This window comes from Emydura macquarii, unplaced genomic scaffold (genome assembly GCF_026122565.2).
Source record: "Emydura macquarii macquarii isolate MOO-44397 ecotype Brisbane River unplaced genomic scaffold, CSIRO-AGI_Emac_v2 contig_2768, whole genome shotgun sequence".
NCBI classification, from domain to species: Eukaryota; Metazoa; Chordata; order Testudines; family Chelidae; genus Emydura; species Emydura macquarii.
The window spans coordinates 19,262,587-19,282,704 of NW_027132905.1; the positions used below are offsets into that span (position 1 = coordinate 19,262,587).

Genomic DNA, 20,118 nt, shown 5'->3' on the forward strand with positions numbered 1-20,118 from the left:
CAAGAAGTCTTCCCTAACCCCTGTGTGTAGATAAGCACTGCCAGAATCGTAGTGAATCTCTGAGTAAAAGGACTCTGTTTTAGTCCAGTGTTGCGACTGTTTCCAGACTCGCCACACTGGATGTGCAACCTGGCACCTCTGTTAGCTGGTGGTGGGGGGTGTTACAATCACCCATCAAAGATGGCAAAGAGGTCACTATCTTTCTACACTTCTAGAGGAAATTAAACATTGCTAGACAAAACTCTCCAGTAAATTGAGAATTTGGGAAGGGGATAAAGTAAGTTGACTGTAATAATAACTAAAGAAACACAAGGAAAATCATACTGACTGTACTTTACTAGGAAGGGTAGTGCCACGTGTTAGCTAGCCCAGCCATGGAGTCCACTAGCCCAGCCATGGAGTCCACATGGCTTCCAGTGCAGTTCAGAGTCAGCTGTCCACATCTGCTGCTGCTGCAGATCGAGTTGGTCACTGCTGAGAGTCAGGTCTCTGTCACCTCTGCTGCAGGTCTTCACCAATTAGAGTCATCTCTGTTCCCTGGCCTGCTGCCCATGGTGGTCGAGACAGGTCTCATAAAAGGATTACCCTTACGCTGGTCAAGTCTCATCTACAGACTCCTCTTCTCAGGATCTCTGGAAAGGGAAACCCAAAGCAAACAATATCTTTAGATAGAGTCACTGCTCCTTGGGATAGAACTCTTGTATCTAGTACTTTCCCCTCTCTTTTTTTCTACTGGACCCAAACTTCGTTACCCAATCTGATTTCACATTTTATACCCTTATGGTGATCCCTCATTCACAGCATATTTAGCACCATTTGTATGCCCTTCCATTAGCCAATAAGGATAATTATTTAGCATAACATATGTACTTAAATTTTAACCAAAACAAAAAACTTACAAGGTAGAATTTTGGGTAACAATATGCAAAAGAAGTAGGCCTAAAACAGTTTTGCCCCTCCTCAACAACAGGGGCTCCATCCCTTAAATTGTCACTCAGAGATTAGAACCAGAGTGGGCCTGAAAACAGCCATTCATTTCCATGAAAATTTTTGAACTTTTGAAAATATCTTTTGTTCTAAATCAGGAGAGGAGGGAAAAATTGGAAAAAATCTCATCTTGGGAGAACTGACACAGAATATTTCAGCTTGGTTCCCAAGCTGCTTGGAGAGCTAGGCTGTCTGGAGAGCCACCCACCTGGAGAATCAGGGAGCCTGATGTCTGGACTGTGAGACAGTCCACTGAGTTAATTGCCTGGGAATCTGGGCAATTTAAGAGCAGGAATCTCTGAGATCCTGGGCAACCCACTAGGTGGGCTACCAAGGAGTCAGGGAGTGTGGGAGGCAGGTAGGTGAGCTATCTGGAAACCAGGCAGACATATGTAAAAAATCTGCATGATTTCCACTGAAAGTTTCATCATTTCAATTTTGACCAGTCAGCATTTCCAACAGAAAAACATTCCATCAGAAGAGGTACAAACAATTCTACTCTCAAATTTAATCACAACATCCTTAATTGACTCTGCATACTGTGCAATAGTCCTGCAGGGAGCACCCTCATGAGTAAGCCTTATGTGGCTACATGGCTGTTAAAGGTCTGTGGATAGGATGCATATGTGTAGAAGGACTGAGGCTCCCTTTGTATTTGGTGTGTTTTGCATCTACCACCAGCACCGGCTCAGGGGCTTATTAGCAGTTTACTGTTGCTTGTGTATGATCACAAAATCCATAAAGCCATTTGAAATGAAAGGAAGAAGGAGCCAGGCATGCTATGATATTTGTTCACCCCCCACTAAAGTCTTGATTAACAATCTTGTACCAGATCTGCTTTGTAAATTGAGCAATGGAAGGAGGTTGGTGAGAAATTGGTTGTGATGTGGGCAGCAGCAGGCATTCCTGTAGGTGATGTAGCTAGAATGCAGAGATGGAGTGGCAGGTGAAAAGATGACAGCAAGGGGGAAGCAGAGGAGGTTGTTCCGATAGTTGTGAGCATTGAGCAAAGCTGGATCTAGAGCCATGTGGATGGACTCGGTACCATGGGGAACATGAAGGTGGAAAGCAGGGAAAATTGTTGGCAGCTTTTCACTGAGGCAGAATAAAAAAAAATGGTAAATGGGTGGTATCGTATTGGGATCAAGACGGAGAGAAAGAACTGAGGAGGAGAAAAGTCAGCAGTTGTGAGGTTATGTAGCAGCAGCTGGCTGACAGGGAGGGAAAGGGAACTGTTTCTGCATGTAGCCTCTGTGACAGAAGCAGCAAGTCAGCTGGAAGTGAGAAAGACTGGGAGAAGGAGATGCTCCTCATTGGATTCTGAAACATCAAAGGGTTTAGCAACCCAGGAGCACTGCCAAATCTTTGAGATTAGAAAGCTACTGAAGTTAACTGATCTGGCACATTGGAACCAAGGGGTTAACCCTGAGCAGAGTTGGTCCCTAAATTTGGTCTAGCAGGTCCAGAATTCTGTGTAATATGAAACACAAGAATTGCTATAGAATGAGAACAATTCCTAATAAGGCCAGCCTTTATATTTGATTATGCTAAGGTTCTTCCAATTAGATTCATTTCTGAATTATACAAAAGTGAGCAAAGTTGTCATCTAATTGAAAAACCAAGCTTTGCCATTTTAATTTGCCTCTAATTACAACACATTAATTGTGCAACTGTAAATACAGTACATGCATATGGTTTTGGTAAAGAGAACCGCTTTTATGAGCAATAAACCTAATGATGGAGTTCATTCTACAATCTAAGTAACATTAATTACACTGAAGTTTCTATACAGTTGTCCATGAAATGGAAAAGGAGAAACGAGCCCAGTTAACATTTTATTAGAGTAGCGATATTTAGCATGGAGGTCCCTATTTTTTCCTAAGAAATATTGCCTACGTCTGGTTCTAGGCTCTGCAATAGTCCCTGAGCTGTGCTTGAGATTTAAGCAACAACTTTACCTCACAATATGGCAGGGCCTTGAAAGGTGTGGTCTTATTCAGATCCATCTTATGCTGGATTTTACTAGAGCATCTTTGATTTAGGAGGCTTTCCCGTGGTAGGAAATTCTGCTCCTGAAAGCAAAAGTAAATGCATCACACAGACTAAAATTGGCTGTTAGTGAGGTAGAATTCCATATTCTCACTCTATTTTAAAGTAAAGATGTTCTCATATGCTGAAACCTGACCTTTTTACTGTGTTTCTGCCTTCCATCTCTAATTTTAAAGTGCACCCTACATAATCATGAGACCCAGCACACAAGCACTTGACTTTTTCAGACTAAAAATGATCTTCATTAAATTATAGAATTATTTCCCTACCCAAACAAAAGAGCAACGAAGTTGTACTGTGCTCCCAGTCATCTCAGTGGACACCATAGCAATTATAGCCTATCCTAACCTTTTTCCATTCCAAACCTAACCTATCAAAGCTCAAGGCCTCCATTAATGTCAACTTAAGGAAACCTTTCGTTATTTATGAACCTCCAGGTCATACATGAACTTTCCTGATGTCCAGTTGATCAGAGAAGAGTTTATTTCCCAGCCTTTATGCAGTTTGCAAGTGAAAGTGAAGGTTCAAATTTTGTTAGAAAAAAATCCTTAAAACTCTGTCTTCTTTCCTCCACCCAGACTCCTGACATTTTCTCTAATGTCATTCGCAATGGTGATATTTACACTCTATATTTATTTGAGTCTGATTTGATTATTTCTCTCACCTCAGCCTTGTAAGGCCAGTAGGAGTTGACAAACATGTACAGAGTATCACGTTTATATAAAAACAGAAAAGGCATGTGTAGCAAATTGCTTAAGAAAAGAAAATACTAGTTAGGCAGGTATATTTCAGCCATTAGAATATTGTACAGCACCACCCTGATTTTCATCAAGAGTTTTGAAGACAGAGTTTTGGCTAAGTGTGGAGGTATTGCTTAGCGTACACTAATAAGCAGACACACCCAACCTTTAATTAATTATAAGTTTCATTTTAACAAATGATTTCTGGTTTCTGATGAAGACATCTTTGCTCTTTTGGATTCCCAAAGGCTAACTACCTTTGGCTTCGGTCCCTTTGGTTGTGTAAAACAAGTGGAGTAGCTGATCTCCATGTGTGAGGCCCTCCTTTGTGAAGCCTGAAGCCAGCCTGAACCCTAAAATATTCAAAGAGGCACTCAAATACTATAATGTGAACTGTGTACATTCTGTGCTCAGGTATCATGGCTGAACCTAACACACTGATAAACAAGCAGTAGCCAAGGAACCCAGTGGAGCTGTCTTTTATGCATCACAAAAGAGTTCACTCATTCTTTCTGGTGTCCCACAAAGACATTTTTACAAAGACAACTATTTTCCCTCCTGTTTAATATGAAAAATTGTTCATCATCTTCACCTGCTCTGCTTCCTCCTTACGTTTGCTTCTAAATGTTTATCAATTTAAATACAGCCTCAGCTTCTATTGCCATAGAGAATGTGCATATAAATTAGTACTATGACCTTATTTTATTTTTCTTATTATGGAAGTAGTAGGGTGCAGTGCTGAAGGTAGGACTACAGGGTAGGTTCTTTTATGTAGCGAATGACTGTGCATTGATTGTTAACATTAGAGCTGCTTGCCATCATTATGAGCCTGATTCTGCTTTCTCTTCCCATGCTATAAATCAGGAGCAGCTCCACTTAATTACACTGATGTTAAACCCAAGTAGACCGCAGAATCAGGCTGAGTGATTTTTGGGAAAAAAACGAGTCAGTTTCCTTTTTCGTCTTTTTGTAGTAATTGGTTTGGGTACAGGAGTTCTCTGTTCATGCAACATGAATACTGCTTTTAAATTGTATCAAATTACATGTTTTGAAATTGTGCAACTGACCTCTCATAACCTATTGTGTTGGGTTGACTTGTATTTCACACATCAACCCTACTGTCATTTTCACCATCCAGTGTACAAACTGCTTCAGAGAAGAAGCAGCTAGAAACTCTAGGAGCCAATCTGCTTCTGTCTGTTTATATATTCCCATAGACTTTACATGAGCTGGCAAAGAAAATTGCCCTTTGCATGCTTTGTCTCTATAGAAGAATTAGAAGTATGTCCAATTCTTATAAATTAAATAACAATTGCACTACACACCAGGCAGGTTTTCCAGGCCCCTGCTCTGAACTAGAGAAAAAACGTAGTCTGCAAGAAAATACAGGACAAAATTATTTTTAAAAAAGAAGCCCATTTATACATCAAAGTTAAACTGGGTCATTCTGTAACGTAAAGTACATTTTTAGTGGGAATAAATTTGGCAGCTTTCTGTGGCATTATGCATGACAGCAGTCTTGTGATATTTCCAGTACAGAACAGGTCCCTGGAGACAGTGTCTAATTTATAACGGGCTAACTATAATAAATTGTAGCAGTCAGAAAATGAACTGGTTCTGCTGAAATGAGGCACTTTGGTTTATTTGTCTTACATGGAAGTTCTGTGGAAGCTTTAACTTATTTGAGGTCAGATGGAAACATGGGGGGTAGGGAGAGGGTGTTTAAAAATAAAGAAGCAAGAGTGACAGTTATTTTTTTTTTCTCTTTCAGATAAGGAAATAATTAAAAGAAAGATACTTTGACTGCAAGAGAGATACCAGCACATTTTTTCCAGCAGACTAATAAATAACACACCTTCCCTTCAAGTGCATAGCATATGGCTTACTGTCTGTGAGAAGACAATGTTTTATCATAATTGGTGCACTAGCAGTACCTGGAGATACACCTGCAGAGGCCACCAACACTGCTTACCTCAGCTTTCCTGCAAATTAATTAAGTGTCAGCTGTCTTCAGAGAAGCTCTTTATTTTCAATGTGTGTGAAGTGGCATTATTTCACACAGTGCTTGCAGGTATTTTGTGGGCATCCATGCATCTGCATAGACTATCATTTTTCTCCCCAAGGACGGGTAACTAAAGACACTCATGGAAATCTCAACAATCAAAAGCAGATTTGACTTGTCCATCAATGTATCTAGCTGCTTTCCTTAGGACAGGCTCTACTGACTTTATAGCTAAAGACAAAATGGTTTTGTTCAGTACAACTTAAGGCCTGGAGGGCTTTTATTTCCAAATTCCTGACTTTTCTTGGGTTTCGGCCACTAAGATTAACTATAAAAGGCACTATTATTCCTGAAGAGGCCACATCTCTTGAGATCCTCTCGTTTTATTGGGTTATTTGGAAATAACAACCAGAAGTGCTCCAGTCCCACCATGTTCTTCAGTCATTCTAAGGGTATAGTATTTTGATGTAGCCACAAACAATGAGACAAAGACACATCATGTGGTTAAATGTGGAGGCCACAATTTTACATAAGTTAACTAGGTTAAACTCTCTGTAACTAGCTGGTTAGGTTGTTCTAAAGGAAACCTCAACTTGGCATCATAGGTCTATGATGTGCTACGAACCCAAGCATGAGGGTGAAGGTCGTACCTCCTGGTGCTAAGCTCTCGTGTTTGGAAACTCATAGGTAGCAAACTATCTTTTATTTCCATAGCATTTGTATCAGAGTTTGGCTCATCCAATCAGAGCTACAATACTTTGTGATGGATGTGACCAGTCACAACAAAAAAAAAAAAAACCACTGCTCAAGATGGAAACAAAATTCATTAAAAACAATCAAATGCCATCAAGCAGCACATAAATGTGAGAAACAGCAACCTTAGACATTTCTTTCACAAGAACAGAGATAAAGCTCATCGAATAAATTAGTTGTTACAAATCACTCACTAAGGTCTGGATACCAGGTTCATATCCCTGATGAAAACACTAGTACTGACCTCTTCCAGAGAGTGTTCACATAGACTAAAAACTCACAAGGGACATTCTACAACACATCTTCCAGTGGTGAAGCAATAGAATCTTTAGCATGATAACTCCATATCTACCTCCTTACCCATATTTTCATTTCATTGGAATTAAAGCCTCCAGTGTAATTCTCCAGTATTCTATGTTCTAATTAAAATACAGATTCTCATTTGCTATTGTTTCCAGTTCAGTAACATGCATGACTGTAAAATATAAACAAGATGTTCTAATTTACAGCTTAACAGATGGGTCTAGTTATATCCGAGTTATTAAAAGAGGAACATTTCCCCCCCATTATTTTAACTGTTCTGACAGTTTTCAGGAGCTGCATACTAGTGGAAAAAAGTGGTTTGTCAACAAGATGTTTGGGTGGAATACGTTGGGCCAAATCCTACTCATTGGGGGGAAGGGTAATGAGATTTGGCCTTTTTTTTTTTTAAAGTGCTGTGGAATGTACAACACATGTCCAATGAAGGGGAAATCAGATGGGCATATGCTGTGCAACTTTCCATTCCATCAACAAAAATAGAGCTCAGTGCAAATGGCTTCACTCTTTGAAGACTAAGGAGTAATGTGGGGAAAGCAGATGCTTACTAGGTTAGATGCAATTAAAGGGTAAAGGAAACATACTGTACCACAAACACAACTTGTAGCATTCTTTGGAATCCCATAATGAGCAGTGAAAAAATGACCATTTTTCTTTTAACCTATTTATTTGTTCCCTCTTTGTTTCTTACCTCTAGAAATTGTTGTCTGGATGTCATATTAAACAGGTTCTCTCTTCCTCTATGATCTTAAATTAGTCTCTAAGTCAAACCTGTTCAGATATTGTGTAACTGTCACTAGTTAATTCAGGCAAATTATGTCGCATATTATTTAACCTTCCTTAGCCTGATTTGGAGACCTTCCATTGCCATTTCAAGTGTGTCTGATTCACTTAACATCTTCATGCTGAGATCTCAAACTCATAGCATCAGAGTACAGCTTCCCCCTGCCCACAATATCAAGAAATCTTCTATTTTTGAGATAGTTATTTTGAGTGGGGGGAAACAGAAAGCGAGACTAGAGTCCGCTGTCTAGAGTCAGCCATTGCTTGAGAAGACAGCCTAAATTTCCCCATACTGTTTTCTGCCATTCCACTTTTCCTCTGTTCTTTTGATGCTTTATATTTCAATCCCAATCTTTCATGGTGATTTTCATATAGTATTTACCAAAGTGTGGTGGGTTAACTTTACACTGGATGTTGGGAATTAGATTGAGACCAAACAAATTTCATTTGTGATGTAAATCAGATTTGAATCTGTAAGTCTGCCGGTGTAATAATACCCACCCTGCCTCATTGATTTGATCTTTCATATGCAAGCTTGGGAGAATAAAACATTTGTCTGGCTCATTTCTACTGGAACAGTGTGGCTCAAATGTGTGAAAGTAGGTGTGCTCTTATTGTGTGTGAACAGTGCCCACTCCAAATTTGGCGTTTGCATGGGCACCTCTGCAACTGCACATTTCTGTACACACAACCTAAGTGTGTACAAAATCTGCACATCCTTTTAAAATATGAGCCTCTATTTTACACTGTGAAATATAAAAGAGGAATGAAAATGATTCAGTTAGTCTGGGAAACCTGAAGCCTTTTTCCAGACATAAGTGCTAATTTTTTGTTTTGTTTTTATTATTCTGTCATGTTTCATAGCTTTGCATTGTACTTTCACTGAAGGAGAGATTACAATACAAAACTTTACCAAGAGAATACCATACTTGATAATGAAACCAGATTTGTCCGTCTGTTGCTTGATAACAGTAGTGCTGTGTGTACATCTCTGAATCTTTTCCTTTGTTGCTACTGTCAAAGAGCATATGCAAGGACTTAGTTTAGTCTAACTTGTGCGACATTGTTTTCTTCTGCCTGTTTGTAATCTCTTTTACTTTGCAGTATGTTCATGAATGTTAATGTTTATAAAATATGAACAAAATTGAAGATCAAACACAAAGGTGATCAATCAGTCTTCAAGATAACATCTTTGTAAATTTCTAATATGGAAATTAGTACTTTTTTGGACTGAGAGGTCTGAGACTAGGTTCATGTGGGCCAAAGTAGAAAACAAGGGTAATTAATTAGACCTATAAATTTAAGCATAAGTATGCCAACTTTTTTTCCCGTGTACCCTTTGAAAGACAGTAGAATTGCATTGTATCTGCAAAATATATACACAGATTATCTGGCTTTTTTTCAAATGTTTAGTATGAAAAAATAACAATAAATAATAAAACAATAATAAATAAAAATATAAAAAATAAAACAATAACCTCAGGAGATTTCATTTTCCAGATTATGTTCTTTCCAAAAAAGAGAAATTTTAAAAGAAATGGTCTCAGCTGGAAGCATTCCATTAGCCATTAGAGTGCCAAAATGAATGCACTATGTCAGATCTGTCAACCTGTCATAAAGAGTGAACAAACTATTCTTGTCCACGGGATGAGCTATATTCTAAAGGTTTGTCCCTGAAATATAATCAATGTACAGGGTTGACCATATCTTCAGATGGTGTGAGTCAGCATATCTCATTGTTTTAAGTGATTTTCACCAAGCCAGTATCTGGCTCTTTTTCTGTATATTCACCATTTATTAATTACTCTGAAGGATAAGCATTCTGCTAAACCAGCGACACCGAATATCCTTCAGACTATGACAAGCATAACAAATTAATAATATCATGGTGGTCATTAATGTTGATAGTCAAGGATTTATATTAATGAACATACTTGCTATTTATGTATCAATATTACATTTATTAATGTTTAACTGTTACAATCTGTTTGGAGCCAATTTTCATTACTTGACTCTCACATAAATTGATAGCTATAAATGAAAGTCAATTTGTTACTTTAAATAAAAAGTGAAGTTTAATTCACAAAGGGAATTGTGATTTATTAGATACTAATTCTGTGCACATATGTAGTGTATTTTCTTAACTAATCTGAAACACTTTACAAACATTTGGTAAACAACATTCTAATGAGGAAGGTAAATATTATTCCCATTTTACAGTTGAGGAAACTAATGCTCAGGGAGATTAAGTGAGTTACTCAAGATCACACAGAGGTAGTTAGTATCAAAGCTGAAGATAGAACAAAGTTGTCCTAATGATTCAAACTACTATTCAGGGCTTTTTAATTCTATTCTATTGATTAGATCTCAGATGTTGGAAACATTTACACAATTTAAAAATATTATTTCATTTATTATTGGAGATGAGATTTACTAATGAGGTATAAAAATTTGTATGCTACTAAAGTGATGAGCCAAGCTTAAAACATATTTTGTTTTAGCTAGAAAAAATACTTTCAGAAATTACTGTGATGCGAATATCACACACGCCTATGATGACATCAACACGTTGGCATTTTAATACGTCCCAGCAATCCTTTTGGATTCTCGTACTAGAACCTTTCCTTAAAGACCAGCAGGGATATAATGAATTTCTAAAATACACACTCTTCCCCAAGCACAAATTCAAAATGGAATAAACAATTCTGTAGTGTCTTGCTCCTCACGCCCTGCCTCTGTCGACACTCACTTGAAATGTACCTCTTTAATGCCACCCTGCTGTCAGATGTGCGTCTTTTGGCTCTTTCCCGCTCCAAGCCGCTGTGTACGTCTGCTTCTCTCTGCAGTTCTAGTCATGTCTGTCCATATAGAATACTAGTAACACAGGTCACAGTCATCAGCCATTCCTGGGCTAGTGAGTTGAGGGGACCAGGGGGCCAGATGGGGAAAACAGGCAGAGAATGTTCAGGTGAATGGTTTCAAAGAAGCCACCAGCTGCTGCCTGCACTTCCTGACAGGAATGGGAACTGCCTGCAGTGAAAATGGGGATTTGGCTGCTGTCATCATTCCTGAAAACCCTTTGTTCTCCCTTGTGGTGCCCCTACTTTTGCACTTCATCCTACCCCAGAGGCAAAACTGAAGGCCAGATTGTGGTTCCTTTTGTGTGTATGTATGTGCAATATTGTAGAAAGCCACCCTGCCTTATCCCCACAAAATAGCCAGAGACAACTGCTCCTCATATTCCTCCTCCCTGGGATACCCTTAAGGCAGCACAGCTCTGGACTGCCCTCTTTTTGGGCTAGTGGTTGAATGCCACAATTGTCATAGAATCAGGGGTCGGGCTGCTCTAATGGTCTGGCTCTCCCCACAGTAGTAGCCCTTGCCAGTCCTCCTCATCTCCACCCAGTTTCCTTTGGAGTGCCTTGCGAGCTCCTTGAGCATAACTGAGGCAAATTTATACCCATGAAAAATTATGTTTTCTTCATCCTGTTCTGGGTGTTTGTTTTCTATGTAGCAGGAGCTACACACAGCCAGAATCCAGCAGCTTTCACAGCATCCCAGCTCCGTTGTAAATTCAGAATATTGTGGGTATCAATGAAAATAAAACCCTATTCTCAAGGGGTAAAATTGCACATATATAAAAAGACATGATGTTTCATATAATACACAACATCTGAGAGTTACAAGTCAGACTCACAACTACTAGTGGGAAAGTACTAACGGCAACTACCAATTCCCCTCCACTGACCTCTAACTGTATAGGCCTCAGGGCCAAATTCTCAGATTCTTACAAAAGGCCGAGAGGAAGAGAGACCGATGAGGGAAATCTCTGTGTGGAGCTCCTTATGGAGCGCCTCCCTGATCATTCCATCATGGAATAGACCACATGGGCTGATCCTCAACCTGACTTATCCCTAAGTGAAGGTCTGGGTGGATCTGTGTGGATTGCCCCCCTCTTCTACTCTGTCCCCTTATAGTCCCCCAAACCGTAGTAGGAATGCTCCATTGAAGCTATGCTACCAGGTCCTTTCCTCAGTCAGGGTTGCTCTCAGGAAGAGGTCTTCAAAGAAAAGATAACACTTCTACGGACTGTATTCACTTTTCAGATGAATACATGGCCAGATGGATGACTGCGTGTTCCACAGTCCCCCAGCTATTTGTCCCTATGCATAGACCCTGGAACTGTGAGGGCTCTATAGCATCTGCAAGAATGATGCCACACAGGCAGCTGACCAATCTCCTCCTGCTCCAGAGAGGGAAGATACACATGCAGATGTGGTTAGGTTCTCCTTAGAGATATGGACCCAGTTTTGCCAGAACCATCAACTTAGTGGGAATACTGCTGGAATAAAGGCAGAATGAAAACTGAGGCCCTCAAGATGAGGATAATGAACCACTGGAACAATTTATACCAAGGGTCATGGTGGATTCTCCATCACTGGCAATTTTAAAATCAAGTTTGGATGTTTTTCTAAAATATTTGGTCTCAGAATTATTTTGGGGACGCTGTAGGACCTGTATTATACAAGAGTGGTAAGACTAGATAATCACAATAGTCCCTTCTGGCCTTCTTATCGATAAGATTTCACTCTATATATGTAAAGTGTGAATAACACATCTTCCCAACATTACACAACTCCATGTACATTGTTAGGTTTTCTTTATTTTTTTTAGTTCAAGAATTACACACTAGCCAACATTATTATTATATATTTACATGCTGAAACTGGCTGCAATAAGTTTAAATTCAAGAAAATATCTCTTATGTGCTACTCATTTACAATCATCATTTTACTACCTCATTTATCCCAGAGGTTAGCAAGTCCTTTTGAGAAAGACATGAAGATCTGACGCAATGATATCCACTAGTATTTTGCATTTTCTAGCCATTGGAAAATGTGCATTATGTGCATATAAGAAAGGCTACAAGGTCATTAGTAAGGCTGATGATTACTACATTATGAAGTAAATAGTACTAAGTAAAAAATAGAAATCAAAACTGTGCAAAGACAGTACTAACAGAACCATTTAAACACCCATGCAAATAAAAATGTGAAAGAAGTCAAATCATAGTCAGCTTGTTAGAATTAATTACTTAAGTTTCAAATGTCCACATGATCTTTAACTCAAACTATATGATGGACCATAACCGATACAGCCTGGTGAATATTTGTCAAATGGTAGTAACAGTGCAAACATACAAAATGTTTATCAAATTGGAATAGATGACCTCATGGCTGAGAGAAACATTAAAAAAAATAGTATGATAGTATAGCTAAGATTTCCAACATTTCATATTCACTGTCAAAGCACTTACCAAAAAAAATCATTTGATACATATGAATGTGTCTTGCATATACTTGCAGAGATGATCTATTTCAATTTAGAATTAATCAATGGATATTTAAAGTGTTGTTATTTTTACAAAGTAGAATAGGGCAGTGGTTTTGATTAACATTCTAGTTGCTCCTTAAAAATTTAGACAAAGTTCCTAGTGCATTTTGTTAAACTTTACCTTTGGTGTTAAGCAGTGACTTATTAGTTTTCCCTTTTAAATAATTTCTGGAGTGAAGATTCTTTGGCTTTGGGGGACTATGCTATCTAATGACAATCAAACATGTTTTTATTTTAAAGTCTACTAATACATATAAGAGAGACAGATTTCAGGAACAGATGCAATAGGCAGGCTTTCTACAGTGAAATCATTATGGGCTGAATTCTCCTATACACTAATATCCCTTTACTTAACTGTCCAGAGTGGTGTAACCAGGTCTTAGTGTAAACCAGAATCAGGTCCTACCATCTTAATGTTGATCTGAGTACTGAGTGCTGAACTACCATCTTCTGTTGCTTTAACTTTTTAACCATGCAAAAGTAACGTGTTATGCAAGCAGTAACACTGTTGCAATGACTATTTTACACTACAGTACTTTCCTTGAATTTTTATATTAAAACTCTTATATCAAATCCAAATCTGTTTATGCAAAAGGGTGTTTAAATTACTCTGCTAGAGCACTGCAATTATTGTACTTAGTAAAAAAAAGTCACTAAACAATTACTGTATCTATTGACTGCTCATTTACAGCTTATTTAGTTATTTACATAATTTTAGGACACATCAACCTAAACCATAAATAGAATCAGCTTTTTGCCTTACCATAAAGTACAAATTAGAAGTTAAAAATGTTTAAGAAATTTGATAATATTTACACAAGTTCAGCTTAAATCATGGATGCTCACATTATATGTTCTATATACACATAGCAAAATGTTATGATCACTACTGTTATAATATACTTAAATTAAATATTGCACCCTGGCCATCCCCCACCCTAGTTATTTTTCTATAAATATTTAATATTTTTGCTTTTTTCTTGGTATCAATAGGACTTCTTTGTTATTGAAAAGTTACTAGTGGACAATGTTGTTATTTAAAAATAAAGAGAAGAAATAGGCAAGCAATGTGAGGACTAGTCTAATTTCAGATGCTAGGAGGTACAGTACTATCATAAATGTCAAACTGTGCAATGCTTGATAAGAATTATATGCTGAAATAGAAATGCCCAGTTACCCTGTATAGTAAGATTTTTTTAATACATTAATTTGCTTTCTCAAAAAAATTATTCATACACTGGTTGATGATAGAAACAAAACTCTTATTAGCTTATTCCTTTAACACGCCAACATATGAATGTGTGTATTTATACTATGTGTATATATACACATATGCATATATAGACATATATAAATATATTTGTCTATATACACATATACTTGGATAATGTTTAACATTTGTTCTCTTATGTTTAATACTGTGTAAATTATGAAATTGGAACACAGCTTAGTATTTATACTGAAAGTTATTTGACCTTTAATTTTAATGCACACTTTGCCTAAAATAAACAGGAGTGGTTCCCTAGGGATAAGCCCACCCCCCACTTTCTCTATGCATTGTGCTTTTGTACCTGATAGATTTTATGTCCTTTGTATTAGAACGTAAAAACTCTCTGAAGTAATCTGTAACATATTATTTAAGACTCTGGTTCTCCCTCCCTCCTGGGAATGATAAAGGAAATATTCAGAATGACATTGCTTGAGTCTTACTTCCCAGTCATTAAATTGCAACAGGATAGAAACATAACATTCTTTACGCAAACACAGAAATATGCTGGATGAGTTTTCAGTTTTGAAAATGCATGTCATACTTACTAGCAGTCATATACAGTTTATATTTACATATTGATCTCAAAGATATCATTAATTAAAACTGTGCCATTATTATAGTCATAATTTGCCCATGAATTTTACAAAGATGAAAAACACCTTAATTGCTGGCTGTTATGTATAATGAAATAACAACATGTGTAATTCTAATTATATTACAAACACCTAAATTATAACTTCAGTATTTTAGTTAGTGGATCTAACAACAGTGGAACAGGAGTGTAAGGGTTTGGAGTATTCTTTTTAGGTAAATTCTAAGGTAAAAGCTAGTCTGATTAGTCTAATTTACTCAGAAGGTAGCACATGATAAAAGCCACAGCTGTTGTATGCTGGCATAATTTATCACTTTCGTAACAAGTGTCCCAAGAAGAGGAGGTAATGATTCATACTCCCTTGGTTCTGGTTCTTCCATGCCAGAGTCTTGTCAGTTCTCATCCCCTACACTACCTGCAACCCACACCCTATTCACATCACAGTGTTTAGCTTTAGTACAAAATGATACCCAATCCATTTTTGGAAGGGTCTTCTAAAAGTTTCTGTACATGACATTAATGGCCAAAAGGACCTTGTGGAAATGAAAGTGCTTCTTCCTCCTATTAATACATCCTTCTTGGTGACACCTGAGTAGAAACCAGACATTTTCTCTTACCCGACAAATAGCAACATCGAAGTCATGGCTTGTACTATAACTTCAGATAAATTAATATGCAGTACTAGGATCTGATCTCCATGGTTTTGAACATAGCTGACCTGCTAAACCAATGCAGAGAATAAACATACTCCATTATTTTTCTAATTGAGGCATATCTACCATATGTGTACATTGTGTTCCCTGTATTCAACCTATGCTTCTGTGAAACACAAGTATTAAATGCTCTTTGTGCATTGAATGACAACTGTGGCTATGAGACAGCACTGGGGTATCACAAAGGGTGCCATACATAAAAAACAGACCTCTAAGATTGGTACCAATCTCTGGTGTGGATCCTTTTCTGAGAAGTTAGGATGAGTTTTTGCATGCGTGATTCACTGAAGTTCAAACTTCAAATACGTCTACAAAAGCACATTGTTCTGGTTTGTGAAATGCTCTCAGAATTCACGTGTGAATGCCCTGGAAAGGCTAATCACATGATCAAAAGCTTGATTCTACACGTGGGTCATGGTTTGACCCTAGAGGCAGTACTGAGGACTCACCACTTCCCTAAAAAAGAGTCGTGGGTGCTCAGCACATCTGATTTTCATGTTGTTTACACAATAATGTTTAAAGCTGTTTTTTCCTCTATTTCTGAAGCAGAAGCCAATGGTCATGTGGAAGTAAAAAATAATGGAGTAAACTTGACCTATTAATTCTCAAAGCTGTTTTTCCTCCAACCATTAGTCACCTCTAAGCCCCCTTCCACAGAAATTTCCAGTAGTTGCTACTTTTTAAAAGCAAGGAAAAAAAGGAAAGAGAAAAAATTTGCTTTTTATGAAAAATGTTAAGGAATCATTCTTAAAAGCATTGGCAAAAATGAATCCTTAAATAGGAAAACATAGCTGCAAATTTTCATCTAATATATCAGAAATACTATTATTCAGAGCATGCTGGAATTTGTTTTTCTTTAAGAAATCTGTATATAGCTGAGAGGCAGCATAGACACAACACAATGTGGCTGCTACTATAACTATTTTCCTGTTGAACAGCAGAATGAATAGTTGTGTAAAAGTCATCAGAAATTGATGCATTTTTCTTACTGCAATTGTCAATTTTTATTTTTGATTAAATGAGCACATTTTCTACCTTGCCTCACCTTTTAGGAATAGCTCTCATAAAAAATAGAACTACATGAAAGAAAAACAAGAGGATATTATTTTTTTTTTTTTTTAAACCCCACATTTTCTAAGGCAGAATTGAATTTTAGTAGTTTTTAAAGGAAGCCATTCTAAAAGGAGGAAATGCTGAAAAGCACAGTTAATATCTTAAATCTATGCCTATCAAATCCTCTCCTTTAAAATATCTTATTGAATTAAAAAAACAATGCCTGGCACTGTCTAATCTAGCTGGAGAAAGTATCTTATCTATACATTTTCTATTGAAAGATCCATGACTGGAAACTTTCTGAAATCTGAATTCTTCAAACAGCTAAGATATGAATTCCTGTAACTGTCTGCTGCCTCAGTAACTCTCTTTAAATTGGATGTTAGATTCTAAATATAAAAGCATTCTCAGGTGCAAAGCTTGAAAGCCTGCAAATTTGAAAGAAAACACTCAATTCCATATGAACATTTGGACTAATATAGGTACTATGACTGACAACATTCATTAGTACAATATAAGTCTAGCCTTCCTTTTTCCCTGGAGCTGCATTTTTGAATGATTGCCACCTGTGTCCCTTTTTCTATCCTGGAAGTGCATGGCACCAATGATCTCCATTAGCCATCTGTAAAGTTACTATTTGAACAACCAACATTTGGCATTTTGGACTCTATTTCCCATCAACATGTCTACCCATTTAGGCCATGATAGCTTGATCCATTTCGAAATCTAATTTTCACATTCCCCCACAGATCACAAATACAATGGATTGTGATCATAACTCTATGCCAACTCTTTAAAATCAAAAACAAAACTAGTGTTACTTGCTGAAGTTTCTGTGCACACTCCTGACCCACTCAGAATATCAGTCAAAGGTTTAGTCTTTTAATAAATAACAGCAATTACCTGAAGACTGCTTAGAAACCTTTGACCATCATCATCATCATGAAGATGACATGATAGGCACTACTTGTTTTCAAGTTTACACATTTAGAAGGTAAGTGTATATGTCTCAAAAGCATGATAGCATCTTAGTAAACTTTTTAATAAAGTATAGATGCATATGTACTGAATGTGCAATTTCACAAAGAAATGACACGTGTTGCTGTTAGAACTCAAACCTGTCTCCCAAATTTCCTTTTTTTATAGTGTAAGTTTTTAAACTCATATGAATGCTGAAAAAAAAAAGATTGTCTGAATGGAATTTTGCCTTCACTCTTTATGGACACCCACATTTTTAAGTGGGGGACATGTTTCGACTGTAACTAAGAACGTGTTTATGACTTAGCAGAAGCAACCCAAACGTTATAAAACAGACTGTAGAGCAGGCCAGCAACTAAGGTGTTTTAAAGTAACGTTTGTCCTGAATAGAATTTTTCTAAGTCCCACTTTTGGCTGTACAACCAATCTGAAGAGAAATCCAGTTCTTGCTTTGTGTGTGGCTTTGTTTTTTAGTTCACATAGTAAAGCCAATAGACAATATTGAAGAAGGAAAAAACAACAGGGAAGAATATGCGTGACCATCGATCTATGGCATTTACATCAGTCAAGTCAGGGATGGTAATTTTCAGTTGAGAGGCACGTCTCCGTAGCCTACTTTTCTTTTGTGCCACATGTCGCTCCAGGGCATTGCGGCCAAAGGTGTGTCTGGGCAAGCCAGCTTTCCGGTATTGGATGCTTGAAGTATCATAGGCCAGCATAGTGCTTCTAGGGTCCCCAAGTCCCATAACAGCCTCGGAGGCAGCCATCTCATTTTTAATTTCAAGTGTACTCAACAAAATGTTTTCATGAGGATCCATCTGTAAAATATAAAAAGGCAGCCTGAGCAAGGCGGAAAGAAAAGCCCAATCAGTTATAAACTGAGCCCACATTGAAAGAGGTTGGATCTAACAATACCAATCCACTGGATTCCTAACTATCTAAAAGATTTCTATTCCTGTCATTTCAATACAACCATTACAGTATTTACTATCATTCCTTTGTAAGTGGTAAGAGTAATAAGGCCTGTCCTGTACGTCTGAACAGATTATATTCACTGAATCCCAGATTTTGAGAACAGAGGTAATACACTGTTATGGCTCAGAGTCAGTGGCCACATCCTAATCTCACATGTATAGCACAAATCTCCATGCATCTTGAAAAAGTATGGTACTGCACTGTGCACACATATCTGGGCTCAATATTATGCTAGGGTTTTTTTGTTTTTTACCTTCATAAAATGCAGCCTCTGCTTTGACCAAGATCTCCAAATGTGCACAACACTGATGAGCTCAGTATTGCTATGCATGAATGATGGAGCGTACCCATGAGGATAAAGTAAACATGATTTCCTCTCCCATGATATCCAACAGTTTTGTAAGAAGATCATATATAAAATCCTGAAATTCTAACAGAACCACTGGCTACTGGGAGAGAAAATAACTGACATGCTCTATGTTATACTTATAGGCAGTCTCCACTCTCCAATGCTCATGAACTTCATATGCACAGTGCACGTTGGGGTGTCTCATCAGACCAGAGCATTGGCAATAGAAAAGGGCTGAATTTCAGAGGCAAGAAATAATATGTATTTATTTCAGAGCGTAATAACGTTAAATTTAATTGCACATTTGTTTCAGTATGTGGTTACTACCTTTTAAAAAAATTAATAACTCAAACAAGGCAATTCAATGAAAAAAGTATTCAATGAAGAAAGCATTAATGCAATGTTATGATTAAAAGCCTGAGTACACAAAAGTCAGGGTATTCAAAGATGTAGGACTAAATTCTACTTTATTTACTCTAGTGTAAATTTGGAGTGCAACAGTGGCCCTTAAAACTTTTAGATTTTTAACCAAGTTAAACATATAAAGTTACCTTAACACCTATATTTTCCTTGCAATTCCCCCTGTAGCTATCATAAGTATTTTGAATTATGGAAATACTAAGGTTTACTCATTGCAAATACTTAGATAACTAATTAGGACAAATGACAAGTTAAAAGCCCCCTTCAAAGTTTCATTTTCCTTATCGTCTAACCCACAGAGGAGGGGTGAAATTCTGGCCCTATTGAAATCAATGGGAGATTTGTCATTGGCCCAGTGGGGCAAGGATTTCACCCAAGAGGTTTAACAAGGGTCAGGCCTCGGGTTACTTAGGCCTGAAAAGGAAGCTAGACAGCTGTAGATTGATAAGAATCTACCTTAGGGATGACTTTGATTTAAAAAATTTGGCCACAGCTGAAGTTCTTTGAGACTGAACTGAATCTAAACAATTTATCTACCCTCTGACTCGCATTGATATCAGCCCACAGTGTGTTTTTTAAAGACTACTGTAGTATAGAATACACTTTGCATGGAAAACACAAATACAGGAAAAGTTTTATTTTAATCAAATAGACTTAGAACAAGACATACTATAGTAAACAGCTAAGAACTTTTCTCCACTTAACTATTTATTTTGTCTCCTATGGCTGCTGTTAACATGTC

General features: G+C 37.4%; 1 protein-coding gene across 3 annotated transcripts in view; it reads right to left on the reverse strand.

Moving 5' to 3' along the window:
• Positions 1-335: 335 nt before the first annotated feature.
• Positions 336-20,118, reverse strand: part of GABRB2 (gamma-aminobutyric acid type A receptor subunit beta2) — a 225,670-nt gene continuing 205,887 nt past the window's right edge. For 2 of the 3 annotated variants that reach the window (XM_067566617.1, XM_067566616.1), the window contains one exon: positions 17,730-18,450. In XM_067566617.1, coding sequence (XP_067422718.1) covers positions 18,103-18,450 — 348 coding nt within the window. In that variant the 3' untranslated portion in view covers positions 17,730-18,102. Of the gene's footprint in view, positions 633-2,945; positions 3,060-17,729; positions 18,451-20,118 lie in introns of those variants that run through there. The other variant, XM_067566618.1, reaches the window with a different exon arrangement.